The sequence below is a fragment of the Bactrocera oleae genome, chromosome 4 (genome assembly GCF_042242935.1).
Source record: "Bactrocera oleae isolate idBacOlea1 chromosome 4, idBacOlea1, whole genome shotgun sequence".
NCBI lineage: Eukaryota > Metazoa > Arthropoda > Insecta > Diptera > Tephritidae > Bactrocera > Bactrocera oleae.
In genome coordinates this window covers 73,922,052-73,940,075 of record NC_091538.1, presented here as the reverse complement: position 1 = coordinate 73,940,075, position 18,024 = coordinate 73,922,052, and the positions used below count along the sequence as shown (strand labels likewise).

Here is an 18,024-nt window from a genome sequence, read left to right as displayed (position 1 = left end):
CGTAAACTTTTTGTGCTGCAGTCAAGAGGTGTAGGGGTCAAACCACCAGCATTTACTACAATAACAAAAATAGCTGTACGTGTTAGAAAATTTTTGAACTCAAATTCGTAATCAGGAAACCTCAAATACCCTCTTAGCACATCAGTCGCAAGTGGTAGTGATATTTTTGAGAGATATATTGTGTATTAGTATAGTTCTGGCTCTTGTTGGAGATACTTAGTCGAGTTCTCTTTATACATTTAAACATTTAACACAAACATTTAAAGTTATTCAAATTGTGGCGAGCAAGCATTTTTTAGTGAAATAATCCACTGCCTTTTGTTTAGATTCAAGCCGCATTCCCTTCATTTTCTTTTATATCTTAATTTATTATGATTTGTTTTACTGAATAGTTCGCCTTGGCTCCACTTATTTATCGCTGAAATGTAGGCACCCGAGAAAGTTTAACCAACCCTGTAGGAAAGCTATGCGGCGATGAGGCAGACATTTTACTTAAAACTTGTAGCTCTTCCCCATATCTACATTTCTTAAAATAACTGTGGTCCTTTAACTAATTTTTGTTTTTTTGATTGCGCCGACTATATATTAGCAAACGAATAGGTTCGCTCCAAAACCAGCGGTCGCAGGGTTATGCGTTGGTAGCGTAGCTGCAAATCTATATGTGGCATGCTATATTTAGGCTGTGAGCAACTTTAAATACTTTATGATTGGCTTGAATCACCGCTCCACAAAATAAATTTAATTTAAACCATAAATAAACTTACAAATATCTGAGTTAAAGCCAGCGGAAAAACGCGCGGGAAATAATTTTTATTACTTTTCTTGCCTCTTTGTATATTCATTTAATGAAATCTGTTTTCATTCGGCCACATGCGAATTTGTGTTAAAACATATAAGCTTTATTTATGACAGAGCAATTTGTTTTCATATTTGCTAGCGATAAGGCAGCTACCGTTACAATTTGCAATCTACAATTATTTTTCATTTTTTTTTTTAAATAAATATTTGTTGATATTTAAAGTATATGTTAAAAAATTCAGAGTTGTTCCGCAGTAATAAATATTATAATTCGAATTTAGAAAAGAGAGTTTTTATTCTTTTTTGTTTTGTCCTCAATTCTTGATTTCAACTAACCAGATTTAAGCTAAAAAATTGTATTGTTTAATTTCCATTGAGCGGCTTCTGGCTTGGGGTTTATAAAACGCCAATTTAGGCTAGGTAAAGTTATATCATTTTGAAATGGCTCCATGTTTTCAAAGGGAAATGCGGAAGTGTTCGAACGTTTTTGGACGAAAATTTCCGCTATTCATAAGATTCCGGAGATCAACCAGCATCGATGGTATCAGGATTTAAGACAAGCTCTTTATATAGATTAAATCCTTAATGGTCCTTGAGTGCATGGAAAGATTGGCAGATAATAGCGCCCATCTTATTTGGGTGCCTGCACATAAAGTCATGAAAGAAAATTCCGCTAGAAAAGAGGTTTCAACTAAACCAGTAAGGCTTGCTGTGAGTCCTCAAACTAAGAAAGAAAAGCGTAGGAAAGAAGATATGGCTTATGTTTGAGGAAGGAATTTTACGGGCCACTGCAGATGAAGCAGTTATCGAGATGAAATGGAAAGAGGTTTAAAATAGAAATATGTATATAGTAGAAATGAACGGTTCACTTACCTTGTAACCAGCCTTCAGGTCTAGCTCATCAGCGTGGCGCGCTTTGAAATTGTACAAAATCACATACAAATTCGTTGGCAATAAGCGGTGAGATTTCTGACAAGAAAGGCAATTTAAAAAGTTATTACATTAATGCTTTGTTGGCGTCACAAGCTCTGAACAAAGAAAACTCAAATAAGTAATAGAGTCAAAGAGTAAAACAAAAGCAAACATCAGTTTTAGTTTCAGAAATAAATACTTTTGTGACAAACTGTTTGTTAATCCGTTGGAATACATCAATAATACATTAGCGGAATGGGTGCATTCACGACGGCTGTCAATCGGCCGGTAATCGGACGATACTTCGTTGATTATTATCAACTTTGACGGCGAAATACTTATCGAGTTGGCATCATCCATCAGCACGGTTATTTAGAACGCATGCCAGCCAATGTGAATACCCCCATTGCAGAGCCATCAATTTACCGAACAAATGGACAATCACACTGAAGAGCAACCGAAAAATCGAATCGAAACGAACTGAAAACGAAATACCTGAAATTGCCTTACTGGTGAGGGGCACGGCGAGGTGCTCGCCGACGACTGTGACTTCTCCATCTCGTCGGGCAGGTCGACGCTGCCGCCGCGCATGCCGCGCGTGGCATACAGCAACTTGCGGCCCTGGTGTGAGGGGCTGGAAGGCGCTGTAAATGCACGTTTGAATGCTGCATTAAATTTGTTTCAAATGGCGGGTAGGTTGGGGGGTTGGGGGGTTGTTGTGGGAATGTGGAATGGGTAGTTGTCGGGTGGCGGTGTGACGAACGAGCAGAGCGTATGCGGGTGGCAAATGTTGTGGGCCCATATGTGCGTGTGTGGGTGCAAGTGGGTGTGTGTTTGTGTTCGGTTGTTGGCGTTGTTATTGTTGTTGCAAACGTTGGCAAGTGTTGGCCAGCACAGGCGATGGGTGTGGGTGCGTGTAGATGTCGATGCGGTTGTAGAGTGGCGTGCAGTCAGCAAAGTTGTTGAAAGAGAGAGAAGAAGAAGAGAAAACGAAAGGAAAAGGAAAACAAAACGAAATTAAACGAAAGCACACGCACAAAGTGCAAAAGACTCAATTTTGTTCAACAATTTAATTCAATTTCGCTTGCAACTAATAACTGTTTTTGCAATTCGCTAATTATTTGCGCCAATGCTACTTAAAGTTAAGAACAAATTACCTTCGGTATACACCGTTATTCATGTATATGTATGTCGTATGGCGTAAGCGTAAGTGGAAGGGATATGTGTGTGTATGTGAAAGCAATTGAGTTTGATTGCAATTAAAATGAGCGGCGTGAATGTACAGATGAGCGATTCGAAATTAAAATTGTAATTAAAACCGTAATGATTACTTATATATATATATACGAGAAAGCGCTAGCTACTAGCGCGAACACTTTAAAATTGATCTTATTTCGCAAATGCAACTTCATATATATTATGTAACTCAACGCAACAATGGAACGCTTAAACGGTATGTATATACATGTATATTATATACTTTACGCTACTTAAATCTGTTATAACTGTTTAACCGTATATATAATGAGTAGTTGTTTTATAATTTACCAACGAACAAACTAGGAACGCAACAAAATACTTTCAACTACAATCGTCGAAGTGTTCACAAAGACCTTCTAAATGTCAAATGATTTACGGTATTATTTCATAAATTATTTACAGATTTGTCCGCATACGATTTGGTGAAATGATTTTTGAATGTCAGATATCATAAAATGTGGATATATGTGTGTATGTGAGTACCTGCGACGTTAGTTAGACCATAGTGTTGACACATCTTTCTATTAAGCGTTAATATTTTGGCGGATTTCCAGAGCTAAATACCTTGTTACCTCTCCTGCGTGGAATAATGCTCCGACAAGTAATTTTATGGGGGGCGTGTCCGCTTTTACAGCAACTAGCAGCGGTAGAGGTGGGTTACACCCAGGTGAAGATCGGTAGTATTTTAGAAACTACCATAAAAGAAAAAAAAACAATATATGGGAGAGCGAGCGAATTGAAATATTGAACTCATGATCTCGGGGGATTTGTCCTCTGATACAAAGTAATTGAAGTCGGAATAAGCTTGTAATCTGAAATTCCAACGCCTTACTGCTGTCTTGTACCATAAAAACTTTCTGGAGGCCGCTTAAAAACTCCAAAAAAATCAGAGAATCATCTAGATCAGGAGTGCTCACGCCATAGCTCATTTGGCTCCGTGTGATTCCAAAAAACATCTCTTACAACAAACACAGCAATTTTAAGAGCAAAAAGAAAAATGATCACAATAAGCCATTTGACTTGCGCTGGCTCACTGTAGTTCGCTCGAAACTAACAGGAAACTAACAGGATAACCATCATTTATTCACAGCTGACTGACATTTGCTCGCATGAACTTAGCTTTAGCTAAGCTTTATGGCTAGTTCAGTAGAAATATTATTTTCAGTCGACGTATTTCTGTCGACGTCATTCTGAGAACTATGTTGTTGTAATTTGTATTTATGTTGTTGCCCTTTGGCTCCGTAGTTAAATTTTTTGGTCATCCCAGTTCTAGGTTTGACTATTCCTCTAGGTGATTAGTGCTTTCCGTGAAGGATTTGGCAGACAAATATGACTGATCCTTATTAAGTGGAGGTTGGGGGTTAAAAGTAATCGGCGGATCTATGTGTTGGCCACCAAAGAGGGCCAATAGTTTGCAAATTTTATAGGTTGGGTTTTATAGTTTGGTGCTGTCGGAGTTAAATTTGTGTTGTTGATTTCGCAAGCACTTGGCATTTAGATAAACATGTGTGTGTATGTGGCTGTCTCGTGTGCGTGTGTGTGCGCAAAGGCGCAGGTGTGTACTTACAATGCAAACGGCTATTGTTCGACGGCGGTGTATTGTGCTCCAAGTGTCCACCGGATCCACCGTGGTAATATACACTGCCGCCACCGACAACTGTTGTTGTACCGATGACCGGCTGCTGGCGCCGACGAATTTGACCGTGCAGTTCCGTCGATTCCGGCGAATCCAAGCTCAGTGATTTCATGCGCAAATTCAGCTTTTGCCGACGCGGCGAGTGCGGTGCTGTTGTTGTTGGCGATATGCAAGGTATTTATTCGATGAGTTTAACGGATGTTGGTTGTTGTTGTCGGTTGAAAGTGGTCGTTTCAAATCGTGTCAAATTGATGAGAAATTTAGTAGTTCGGTTTTATGTTGTTGTAAGCATGATACGACGATAGCCATTCGTATGCGACGTTGTGTTTTATTGTTGTTGTTGTTGTTGTTGTTATTTTTATTGTACAACATGTCGTTTGATGAATATTTGATGATGAATAGATTTGAAATTTTGGTAGCAACACAAAAAATGTTGAAGAAAAATTTGTTTCGAAAAAATGCATTAATTTTTCATTATTTCAACTATGCATACAACTTACAACTAATATCCGAACAACTAGGGAGTAAATATTGCTAAATATATTTAGATAATAAAGTAGGAAACATTTAGTGAGCAAAGCAGTTGGAAAGTTTTTTCTTCTCTTCATATTTCCAATTCTGTGTCGGTGTGGGTGAGTTGTGTGTGCACTTAGGTTAGCGACCGAAAGACCAGATCTGTGAAGGATGTGGGGTGGCGTTGCAAGCTCACAGAGTGAATTGAAAAATTTCGGTTTCTGATTTGATTTTCAAAGGAAATTTCACTCTAAGTAAAGGGTGTCGTGTATTTTCCGTTATAGTTTCTAGTGTTTTAAAGTATTTAAAGGAACAAAACGTGCAAGAACACAAACAAAAGCTTAAATCTACACATCCGATGCGTCTCTAAGTTTTCATGTGCTGAGTGCATGGTGTTGCGGCTGTTTGTATGGACCGCCTATCTCAATTGTGCTTCATATTGATATTTTGTGCAGGTTTTATGGTGGACTCTACAAAAGCAATAACACATATAATTAATGAGCCCCTCAAGCGCCATTTTCCGCGCACTTTCTCTACATAATTACAAGAGAACGAGACGTTAGGTGGCCGAAGGGAGGAACTCTGGTGGGTTTTAAGTTTATATAAAGAATGTACGAAAATATTTATTTCACATATTTCACTTTTATATTTATTTATTTCTTTCATTTTTTTTTTTAAATATCGTTAACTACACCAACAACTCTTTTGGCCTTTAAAAGCACAAAACAAACAAATCAGGGTTAATTGTTTGTTTTGTGTTTGTATGCGAGGCTCTTCGGCGTTCGGTGTCAACCAACTTTGAATGAATGAGTGGCCCACAGTAGCTCCTTTATTTGAAATTACGAACTCAATTAACCATGAAACTAATTTATTAAAGCACCATGAATAAATCATCTCAATCGGCATTATTTTCTTGTGACAGAGTTGCAATCGGTTACTTCGTATGAATAATTTAATTGTCGTGTGCACTCAACATACAAAGCATACAAATAATAATGTAAATGTAAAATCAAAAAAAAGTATTTTTTTAAGTTTTTATGGGCTTAAAGTCGCAGCGCGTTTGGCCTAGTGAGAGGCGAGTTGCCATGTGTTGGCGAAATACTTATGCGCAAATAAAATAGAAATAGAATAAAACCACAATAAATGTTTACCTTTAGATGTGTTTAATATACAATATTTTTATTTAATTTTTAAAAACCCACACACGCTGCTAACACAATACAACAACAACACTTAATAACAATATATATAATTTGTGCAATTTATTTCTAAAGTTTAACACACTGAATAATTCACTGGAAATATGCAACAACACAATTAAAATTGAGTACAATGAGTGGGAAAAAATGGCGGCCAAAAGGGCCGTAGTACTGAATAAATTATATAAAATCACTGAAAATGAAGCATTTAATCGGAATAATTAACGGGGCTTACGGAAATAACCACCGAGCACATTTAATGCTTATTAAGTGATATAAATCAGATCTAACAGGACTACATGGATAAGTACAACAATAAATTATTAGTATTTAACTTTCGATACAACAACGGAAAGAATAGAGTGCGAAATGGAAGAAATTAAAAATTAATTACAAAAATTGTCCTTAATTAACTTAATGCAATTTGCGAAAAAATAGCATGATTCCAGGCTGTCGAATACTCTCGGGTGTAGCTCATGATAATTACTTTACACCTTTTCACTTCTAGCCGAATTGGTTACACAGTATTTCTCGCTGTAGTCCTAAATTAATCCTATATAATTTACAGTTATTATTGCTGTCACAGAGGCTATGCATTAAGAATATATTATTATATCATTAAATATTTCATTTCGGCTAAGGAGGTTCATTGAACATTAATTAGGGTAGGGCAGAAGGGCGGATGCACTTGTGCTTTTAGACGTTAGAAGTTCAGATAATAATACGAATAAAAATAGCAATAAAAATAGGTTCTAAACAATATCAAACGATGCGACTGGGAGCATGGACCGCTCCACTTCACTTCAAATCCAATTCATCGAAATCCTGCAGTCGGTTGAACGGTGTCACCAATGATGCAGTGATGAGAGCCTTGAGTCTGTCTCCGCTCTTAGCTCTCTTCTATTAGTAATACTTAATGTTTCCGCGTCCTCTTTTCAGAACTCATTTTAGTTGCACGCGTTTCTTTCCTGTTTTAGCTGTTCCGACACTTCGGCCGCTTTCACTTGGCGCCGGCGTGGCTCTGCTGGCGCAAGCAAGCTCACTTAGCGTGGTGACTTCCGTGGGCGCTTGCTCGCTGCTGCCACTTTGGCTGTTTTTGAGGATTTTCCTATTCAGCATAAGTGGTTCGCCGGGTATTCGTGTTGGACTTGAGTTGGTGTCTGCAACTAAAGAGAATTATTGCAAAATGCATCAGTAACATGTCCTCTCAGCCATTCATGGTTAGTAGTCACTTTGTTAGTACGAATAGGTACGCTTTGATCGCAGATGGCAGAAATCATTTGCCATACTCGAGGAATTTCCTTGTGTTAATAATCCATTTATAAATTTGATGAGGAACTTCTTTAAATGCGTTGTTTGTTAGTTGCTGTTAGTCAAGAACTCAAGCACTTTTTTTTAGCTTCTTAAGACTATTGTGACCTCTTTATATGACTCTACATACACTACTCTACTATTCTTCAATATTTTTTATCTCAAATTCATGACGCTGATTTAGCAGACAAATGAAAATTGTAATGCCAGCAGAAAACTTTATCTGCTTGACTTAAGAGCGCATAATAAGTATTGAAAAGCTTTAAACTTTTTAATTATTATATTTCCACCATTTACATGTACATATTTAATACATACGCTCAGACTCTAAGCAGTAAACAAATAAAAAATGCTTTGGCATGACGAAAACCTAAATATTAACATTTTCAAGGATTACGACAAATTTTATCGATATTTTATTTAAATATTTTTAGCTCTAAAGTAAAATTTTTAAAATTGGTAGGAAGTCGTCAGTTTTTAGGGAATTTCTAAATCAAAACCACTAATTATTGCTGCCTGATAATGGAAATCATGGAGAAATCTCCTGACATTCACTGGACACTGCGTGAAAGCCCGAAATAGCAATTTCAGAGCTCTGTCAATCCTCGAATTTCGAAAGCGAATATTATTATGAAACATGCAGCGATGGACTCAATATATGTACATAAGTTGTTGCAAAAGTCAAACTTCCTTCCCTCCAAAATCAACTCCACAAATTATTGCGAACACGACCTTATCGGCTGAATTCAACAAATTGGATATTAAATCATACGAGACATATTCTATTTCTGGCGAGAAAATCAATATTTCCCGAAATACTTGTGACCTAAAACTGAGAGTCATGGTTAAAAACAAACCAAGAACAAAAAACAACAACAAAAAGTCGTATGTTTTTGATTCGGGTGGAAATGCCGCCAGCGTGACGACAAGTGTTAGTGAAAATAAGCCACCGGTGAAAGCAACAAACATAACATCTTCGCCGAGCAGCAATAAAATCAATGAGCGAGAATAAATATACGCACTCAAGGCGAAAAATGACAGACAAAAACATCAAAAATAAGAAAAGTAAAAACATAAACATAAACACACGAATGTGCAGGCTGGCAGAAGCTCGCTTACATAAAAAGCAAAACCAAACAATTTTCAAATTCGTGCATGTCCAAAATTTTTTATGTGCACACATCCATACACATATGTACTTGTATGCATGTGTACCATATATGTATTCTTATTTACACATGTGTTAAAGTATGCACTCAGTCGTTGGCAGCCGCCTTTACGAGAAAGCGCGTCGATGTGCTTTTGCACAAATAACGGTAATAATAATAACAGAACTTTATACTAGTCATAACAGCAGTAGTTATAATAATGACAATAGTAATAGAAAGAAAGTAAAATAAAACCAGACAACGGCCGGTAAAATAGAGAAGAATTGGCATGCTTGAGACTGCTCATACGCCTCAGTGGTCGGCTGCGTTTGCACCGGAATCACTATAGTGAATTTTAATTAGACGTTATTGTCGTCTTCTAGCAGTCATATTCCCTAATATAATATTCAAGCTAATTCTCCGTCAAGAAGAGAAACGGTGTTGCCATATGTTATTAAACAGAAACCGAACTTAATTTGCCTGTTTTATTTGGCAGTAATCTTTTGTTCGTGGAAATTATATATGCAAAACCAGGTGATTATCTCACTTAATAAGCAAGGCGATTTAAGTTTCACTGTTTGCAAGCACAACAAAAACAAGTTTGTAACAGATTCTGTGCAACAGCTTCATAGAAATACGCGCTTTGTTTCACTGGCTTACAAAAACAATCACCGACGATGAGTATATGCATTTCGGTGCATAAAATTACGGAAGTATTTAGGAAACGAGTTGCGGAATAGGAAATGATTGTGGCGGGTTTAGCGCTTCGCTAGCAATGGAATGGGGACATACACGCCCAGCAAAAAACAACGGGAATATATAGAAAGCATGAAGAAAAAAATTTAAAAAATTGCTGCAGACTGCGAGCTTCGGGAAATGAGTGTATTTTAGACGACTATAAGGGACACTCGCCCACATACAAGTATTTATTACGATTTACAAGGATTTTCCTTTTGTATTTCTCATTTCACGCTTATTTTCAGTAAACTCGTATAAGTGTATACACATGTGCCGATTCTCTTTGCAAATTGTTGGAAATCTCACTCGAAATAATTCAACATATTTTCCCATAAAAGTCGACGCAGACGACGGGAGCGTTGCATTAAATGAAATTAATTGGAGCACTCACATTAAATTAATCAGAGGAATTCAAGGGCGAATGTAACGAGTTTTTTACTCAAAGCGCACAGCAAATAAATCAAATGCTCCGTCTGCGCTTTCCTAAGGCTCAGGCTTTACACGCTTTTTGTGAGTGATTTATAATCTGTTTCTTTTTGGCTGCCATAATAAAGTTTTAAATATGCTCGCCTTTTTCTTCGTTGCGCATTCTTCTCGTTTTCCAGCTGCTTTGTTATCTACGCGATTTACTTTTGTTTGTTTTAGCGCTCACTTTCTTGGTGTTGTTGCTGGGTGTTCTTTTCGGCGAGTTTATTTATATAAAGACGGAATATAAACACTTCTTCGCACTTTCAGAACTTCTGAGAACTTCATTCAAACTGAGCACAATGCGGATGAGTTTGAATTAGAGCGATAATTTTCGCAGATTACAACTCTGGGGTGCTGAATCGCGCCCCCTGGTACATGGCTGCTTTGGCCTGTAAGCTTGAAAATAGTGCTTCCCGTTATTTGCGTATTTAAAGGCTAGTGGCTCTATTCTTCACCTTAAATGGCCAGCTAGGTTGCTTGCTACGATGTTCTTAAAAAGGGTTTCGAAACTATCGAGGCGACTCCAGGTTTTCATAAGAAAGGTTTAGTAATTGGAGATAACGTCTGAATTGATTGTGGACTTTTTTAGGTAAAAAGAATAGGTTAGATTGAGTCTTTAATGCGTGCAAATACTCATTGCAACTGGGCTTAAAATAAATAAAGTAACAGTGAAGGATGATGGGTAAGTTGTATAAAACATATACGAATTTAAGTGGTAAATAAATGTCAAAAGCAATCGAAGTATGTGTGTTCAGCAGGCAGTTCGCTTGCCAAAAAGTTCAATACCAACAGGACGAGAAGTTAATGCGCAAAGCAGAGAAGATGAAATAATGCAGAAATAGCGAAAGGCAGTGAAGTTTGAAACGAGTACGAGCATATTAATTCATACATTTTTGCCCACGCTGAAGTGATTCCACAGAAAAGAACAAAACTCCTCAATGAAAAGGGGAAAACAATAGCAGCAAAACAAAAGCAGCGGCGCCACGCCCCTTAAGGGCTTTTATTGCCACAAGTTATGATACGGTTGTTTTATAAGCCTTGTTTACATTACGCCAAGGACGCAAGTGTAGGATGGACCACGAGTATAGCAACCGCAAAGCCGCAACCGATTTTAGTGCACTTTCTTGCCAAACAGTTGTAAATATGTATACAGATATGAATACCAGTGTGTGCTTATGAAGGAGCGCCTTTTTATAGTCAGTGTTAATTAGTAATAATACCGTTATGAGAGGACATCGGCGGAAACTAGTCTGCATTTAACTAGTCTTGTACTAATTACTCTTTTCGAAACTGCATTACAAAAATGTAGTAACCGCTATACAAAAGTAAACTAACTTGCAGTTTTCAACAAAATAAATATTTCGCTGCTTACATAGCGAATTTATGAATTGAATTCCATCTGGCATCCTGGAGGTGCCTGAAAGTGTGTACCTCTGCACACATATGTACATGTGTATATTTATTATGCAAATGCCGCTCCTCTCTGCACAGCCGTCCACACACACACAATCATTCCATTAAAAAACGCCACGAATTCTAATTCGCCTGGTATTTTGCTGACACTAATTGTAGTTGTTGTACGCGGTCGGCTAGCCTCACGGCTGTGTGCGTATGGATGTGTGTGTGCGAGTATGAGTGCGACATGTTCGCGTTTGGTGTAGAAGTAGTAGTAGCTCCGCCAGTAAGCCTTGTTGTGACTAATTCATACACAGCACTCATACGCCCTGCCAACCACCTAAAGCGAATAACGGTGAATTCTTAAAATGCACAGCTGTTGAATTGCATGTCGATATGTGCGTGTGTGGCATTTTCATAATTCGTAATTACGCGAATTTCTCAGCGCTTAGCGCATTTATTTATTTGCCCATTTCTAAATGCATCTGTGTGTGTGTGTGCATGCGCATATTTTCATATAATTAAATTAGATATGTTTCACATGTTGATATAATAATCACACACCCTTACACTCATTTTTTAGAAATGTAATATAATATAACTTTTTTCGCTGCTTCTGGTTCCTGCCGTTTGTGGTTGTGTGTGTATGGAGCAGTGGTGCTTGTGAGCTTCTGTTATCAATTTAAAAATTCTGCTCTGTGTTCACTCTAAAGTGGCCACTGGATTTCCACTATAAATGCCAGCAAATTGTACACGTGTGTGTATGTGTGTGTAAAACCTCACATACTCTAATAGAGTGTCTGCGTTTCATGCTCAGTCCTGCTCTAAACCAAACCGGTCCACACTTAGTACATTTTCAAATAATTTACTGGCTCTTCACTAAGCAAACTAGAAAGCGTTTCATTTGTCAAACAATTTCAATTGTACATTTTGTTGTTCTATAAATGTTTTACTTCGGAAAGTAAACCAAAAGTGATCGTAATGTGAACGCGGAGATTAAGTATCGCGAGTGCGTTCGTTTCAAATTAAATATTAAAAGTATAAATAGAAATTACTAAATTGTTTGTGTAAAATATTTTTCAATTCAAAAGAAACATATTGAAGACATGAAGGAATTGTCTGTCAACTAATGGACCCTATAAAACCTTTACTTCAGGCTCAATCATTTTTAACTAAACATAATCAGATAACTTAAAAGGTGTAATTTAATGACGTTTTTACTTTCTACATAAATATTGAAATTGAAAAAATTATAATAATTACAAATATAGAAAATAATAATGTGTGTATATGTACAGGGTAAAATTAATTTACATAGAAACATCAAGAAATGTTCCCACTTTTTGGAGAACCGCTTTGCCTTTCCTTTGCCATTCATACTTAGATACATTGCACGCAACAAGATAACAGTAAATTAGTGAAAATGAAGCAGTTAAATCGTTTCTACTGGCTTCAGTGCAGTGCTGTCAAACTTAGACTATGGAATCAATATCGAAACATTCCTCATAAGATCCAGAATCATTCCACATAAAATTGCAAAGAAGAAATAAGAATAGACAGGGAGTAAACAGCTATTAAGACAATATAAAGAGAAAATAAAAGATAAAAGATAGAGAATAAAAGGCAAAAGACAAGAGACAAAAGAATTCCGACAACCATCGAGCGAGCTGCACAAGAGGCACACAAGTGCTTAAGTACAAAAGTAGGCAAGTATGAGCACAACAACTGAGATGCAGAACACACAGAGTGATGTAGTTTCATAAGTAGTTGTAGCAGTTGGTGCGCAGTTGTTGTAATTACTTTCTGGCAATGATATCGATCGGTGCTGCGAGGAGCGTGAACGCAGGCGTCCGAACCCCGAAAGAGGGCGAAACCCGGCGAACAGCCGACGCCGCATACCCGAATCTGCCGTGGTTGACTGTTGTTGCGACGATGCCGCTGCTGGTGCTGCCACTGCCGCGCCTGCTGCAGCTCCCGGCTGTGGCAGCGTCTGTGACTGTGATTGTAGTAGTTGTTGTTGATGTAATAGCTGTTGCTGCTGCTGATAGGCCAGCACGTTGTTCTTGAGCGTCGCCGACGTTGGCTGCGTCGCGGTATAATAGTTGATGCCGATGCCACCGCTGATATACGCCGACGTCGGCACACTCGCCATCGAAGGGGGCGGTGGCATTTGCATGGCGACGGCGTTGCCCAGGGACAAGCGGTAGTCTAATGTGTAATTTGTTTAGCAGAATTTTTCGGGCGGTTGGTGAAATAGTCAAAGTGATCAAGTCAGATTTAGGTTTGTTGATGATCGTGGCGGTTTGATTCGTTTGGCAAAAGAAAGAGAAAATACGGGAAAAAGGAAAAGTGCGGCAGAAATCGGTGATATTGGTTAGTAAATTATGAGAAAACTCTTAAATTTTCTAAATTTTTGCTAAAGATAAGTGCAAATGTTGAAAAGGTGAGTTTATTGAAAGCGTTAAAATATTGCTTTGCTATGGAATTATGATCCTTTACGATTAATAGTCATCACAGTTTTCATAAGTTTAGTGCAGCTTCATAAATCATCGTTGCAAAGATGACCATTTTTATAATTTCTGAAAATCAAACCATTTTTCGTTTCACAATTTTCAAAGCCCTTATAAAAATTATATTCGCTGATTTCTACTCTGATTCACCTGTTGCATTAATATCCCCAAAATCAGTGTTCAGTCGCGAGTGTATGCATCAAAAGTAATCTATCAGACTAGTTAAATTAAACCAAAATTATTACAAAACTTAGTGGAGTTCGCATCAACAAAAAACTAAATTGCATTGAACTGAAATTTACGAAATCTGTTAAGAGCTGTGAAGTTGTTAAACTATTTTTAGCTATTTAACTTATAAACAACGCCATGCATTTAAAACACAAATAAAGATTTATAGTTACGTAAAAAATGTCTATACTATTCACTAGATTTTACTATAAGTTTCTAATATAACTATGAAGTCGGAATGAGCATAGCAAGATAGAGGCAGAAAGACTAGAACTGGCGGATTAGTACAAAAATCAACATTAATTTCGCCTCGAAAAATGCTTGAAACTGAACTGAAACTTCAATTTCTGCTAAAGATAGAGCAGAAAGCGACGTTTTTCGTCAAAAACATTTCAAATCTCGATATCATAACTTTCTTTTTCATCGAATTCACATTGAGGTATACTTGTATGTGAGTGTACATATGTGAGTTAGTACAAGTACTTCTGGCTCATTTCCTTCAATAACATTCGTAGACTGGATTCCCAATTGCGCTGTAAACACAATTGATTTTTCCGCCATTTCTTTATCGCTGGAGAGAAGTGAAATCATTTTTCTATTGAACGATATTCATCGACAATTTTTATGGTCGAATATCTTTTATGGCGAATTGAATTTGCGATATTAGAAATTTTTATTGTCCCCTTGTGTGAGCATGGGCTAAACCACTTATGAGCATTTTGTAAGTCAACTAAGTTTCTGTGTGTGCGCGTAAGGGTGGGCGTGAACCGGCACAACAGAAATTTTAGTTCTAAAATTGACAGATAGAGTGCAGCTATGTGCTAAGGCTAGCCTCAAGAATGACCACCCTAATGCCTGTCTACTCAAACGTCATTACAGCTATGTATTTTCCTTTGTGTAGTTAAGAATACTTTCCCATAAAAATAAACCATACGAAAGCGCTTCATGTATGTGCGAATGTGTGTTGTTGTATATCATAAGGAGCGGAAATGAAATTTATACAGAAGTGGCACTAAAGTGGTGCGAAAGTGCGGCGCAAGCACGTCATAAACTCGAGAGTGGCATTATGAAGTGCACAAACGCACTAACAACCGCACAGTCAGAGTGCCTAAAATTCTCTACGTTGCCACAAAGAAAATGATACTAATGCCAAGAGAAGAGTGTGCTCCGCATTTGTGTGTGTGACGGCAAGGACGGGTAGATGAGGGAGGAGGGCCAGAATGTATGTGACCAAAGATGTGGACGCTGACGGCGCAAAGCCAAGAAACAGCAAGTATATTGCCAACAACAACAATGGCAGCGACAAATTTAGCAGCACCGTTAACAACAATAGTAACATCAACAACGCAAACTGACGGCGGCGCCGCCAAAGTCATGTCCAGCCACACAGTTGTGAGAGCTACCTTCTTAGGTGAAGCGATGTAATGGATGAGTCTTGGTTTGGCGAATGGGTGACAGGGTGAAGGGGTGCGGTGCTGCTGGCCGAGTACCAACGGCGCACTTGACTGGAAAATTACGGCCGCGACGCCATTGTCGCTAGCCAGTGTTATAGCTTTAGTTAGTAGACAATTTGTCGTTGTTGTTATTGCTGTTGCCACTGGCATTGTTGCAAACATTGTCGGAGCTGTGAAGCTGCGCTAGCCAGACGTCCGAAATTTGGCTGGTGCCCCATTTTGTTGTGGGACTCGGTGTTGGAAACTGCCGTTGTGGCAAAATTACGATCAATGACGGCAACAACTCTTGTGTGAAGTTGCCTCCAATCGCCAGTGCTTAGTAAACCGCGAACTCCGCAACAACAGTGAGTTAATGGCAGTGAAGTACGTATAAGAATACATTACATTGAGCACCGTAACACCGAGCTCGACGTATGGTTCGGCGAAGAAGAGACAGCACACTGAAGACTGCTTCAAAATATTCCATTGGTCAAGTGCGACGAAGTGTGTTTCGACTGGTAATCAACATTGCGGACAGACTGTTCCGCCGCAAGTTAAACACAACAACGCACATTATGAATGGCACTTCAGACATATATATGAACATTAGGTGGATACTTAAAAGGTGAAAACGAAACTAATCTCCTATTATGGAAGGGGCAAAAGTAGTCAGTCTGAGCTGGCGGAATTTTCGACGGTCCAAAAGACAATGTACGAGAACACCCTTTAGTACAAATCCAAGGAGGTCACAATGCTTACTCCAAGAAATTAATTTACTGTTCCAAGACTGTTTTTTTTATTGGCCGCCACCGATAACTTATTTTAGCCTTATTAACTCTAAACTTTCCGAATAGGTTTTAAAGAATATTTGATGGTATCTCATGCAATGTTTAAACGAGAGAAAACTTTTCGTAGTCCGCTTAAGATTTCACGTGCAACAAATTAATTTTCTCACATTTGCCCATTCGACACCACACCTACTCAAGCGACAATTCCCCAGCTACCTTTGTGTCACATTTTCTCTAGGAGGTAAATCGAGCAACTTCCTTTGATTACTATACGAAAGCATTTATTAGTCGTTTCGCGTAGCGCCTTTCGCTTCCACGCGCTCTGCTATAGTCAAGGCTGTTGGCAATGCGCAATGTTGCAATTACTTTTACTGCCACAAAGCATTTTTATCAGCAATTTTATTACTGTAGTTCGCATCGCCCACTGTTTATGTGGCATGTTACAACTTGCGACCAACTGCCGGAGGCGGCGGCGGTGCACTGCTGGGCCGCTGCAGCTATCGCGCTCACCTTAACTCTGACGGGCTTATCAAAAGTTTTACAGTTGCGGCGGTGAAGTCTCCTTGTTACACGCTGTGCTATGCCATGCAATTGGCAGTAAAGCACAAGTTTACAGTTGTTGCATGGCTGTTATTGCAGCCTCAAAATGTGCGACATATCAGCAACTTGCATCGCTTTTGCCGCTCATTTACTAACTATTTGGCAGCCAGGTGCAAGTTTAACAACGGCTCCGACAACTATGGCAGCTCGCCGATAACACGGGCCGCCGGCGAACAGGAATGCAATTTCCTTTTTATGTTCCATAATTTATTTTCCAAGGCAGCCGATTCAGGCACGCAGTAGCCTGAGATACACTAAATTGTTGCAATTGTTGTTCTTATAAAGTTAATGAGATAAATTTACGCCGAGATCCGGGATACTAAAAATGGCTTTTTTCGATATTTTATCAAAACTAAATTGCTGTTCATTTCGGGTAAAAAACAAATCCACTCGTGGAAGAGAAATGCAGAGAAATCATTACAATTTGCTGCATATTGGCTTGTCTAATGCCACAAACTATAAATCGGAGCATAAATATGCCAATGCAAGGATTGCTGGCAAAACTTTTATCGCAATCGTGCAAGACTACGCCACAAAAAAAGGTCTTTGCCAGAAAGAGTTCAAAGACGGCTCGAAAATATACAAAATAATCTCTTTTCTCGTGTGGCATGCAACCGTCGTTCAATCCTTGCACCGTTCTTTGACTAGCGGCGACAATGTGGCCTATTAATCGTCAGATTTCTTTGCGACATGTTCTTCAGTCGGTTGTTTACGTCGCCGTCTGAGCAGGAATGCCACACACATGTGACCGCAAACCGCCCGCGAGGTATTAGCAACGTCGTCTTTCATGCGGAACGTTGGCGTTACTTGGCATGAAATATTCATGTGCGTATGCATGTGTGTTCGTGCGTTTGCAGTGCTGCAGTTCAAAATACGCTACTCAATAGGCGAAGGTAATAAAAATGCACGCGAGGTATGACGGCGCTGTCATCGCAATATTTATCCGCTTTAAACGCCTGCAGTTAGGCTATGTTTTATTGGCCGCTTTCCACACACTTTCCCCGCAAAGCAAGTAAGGTGCAATATAGCCTGGCAGTTCTTGGAGCAAATACTTGGAGAAGTATTGTGAGCTCCTGCTGAGAGGATG

At 38.7% G+C, this 18,024-nt stretch overlaps 1 protein-coding gene across 1 annotated transcript in view; it reads right to left on the bottom strand.

Annotated features, from left to right (window-relative positions):
- The window catches only part of Stacl (SH3 and cysteine-rich domain-containing protein), a 174,678-nt gene that overhangs the window by 11,243 nt on the left and 145,411 nt on the right, over nucleotides 1-18,024 (bottom strand). Inside the window, 3 exon segments of the mRNA XM_070108710.1 lie at nucleotides 1,672-1,767; nucleotides 2,221-2,354; nucleotides 4,538-4,756. Of these exon segments, the coding sequence (XP_069964811.1) occupies nucleotides 1,672-1,767; nucleotides 2,221-2,354; nucleotides 4,538-4,756 (449 nt within the window).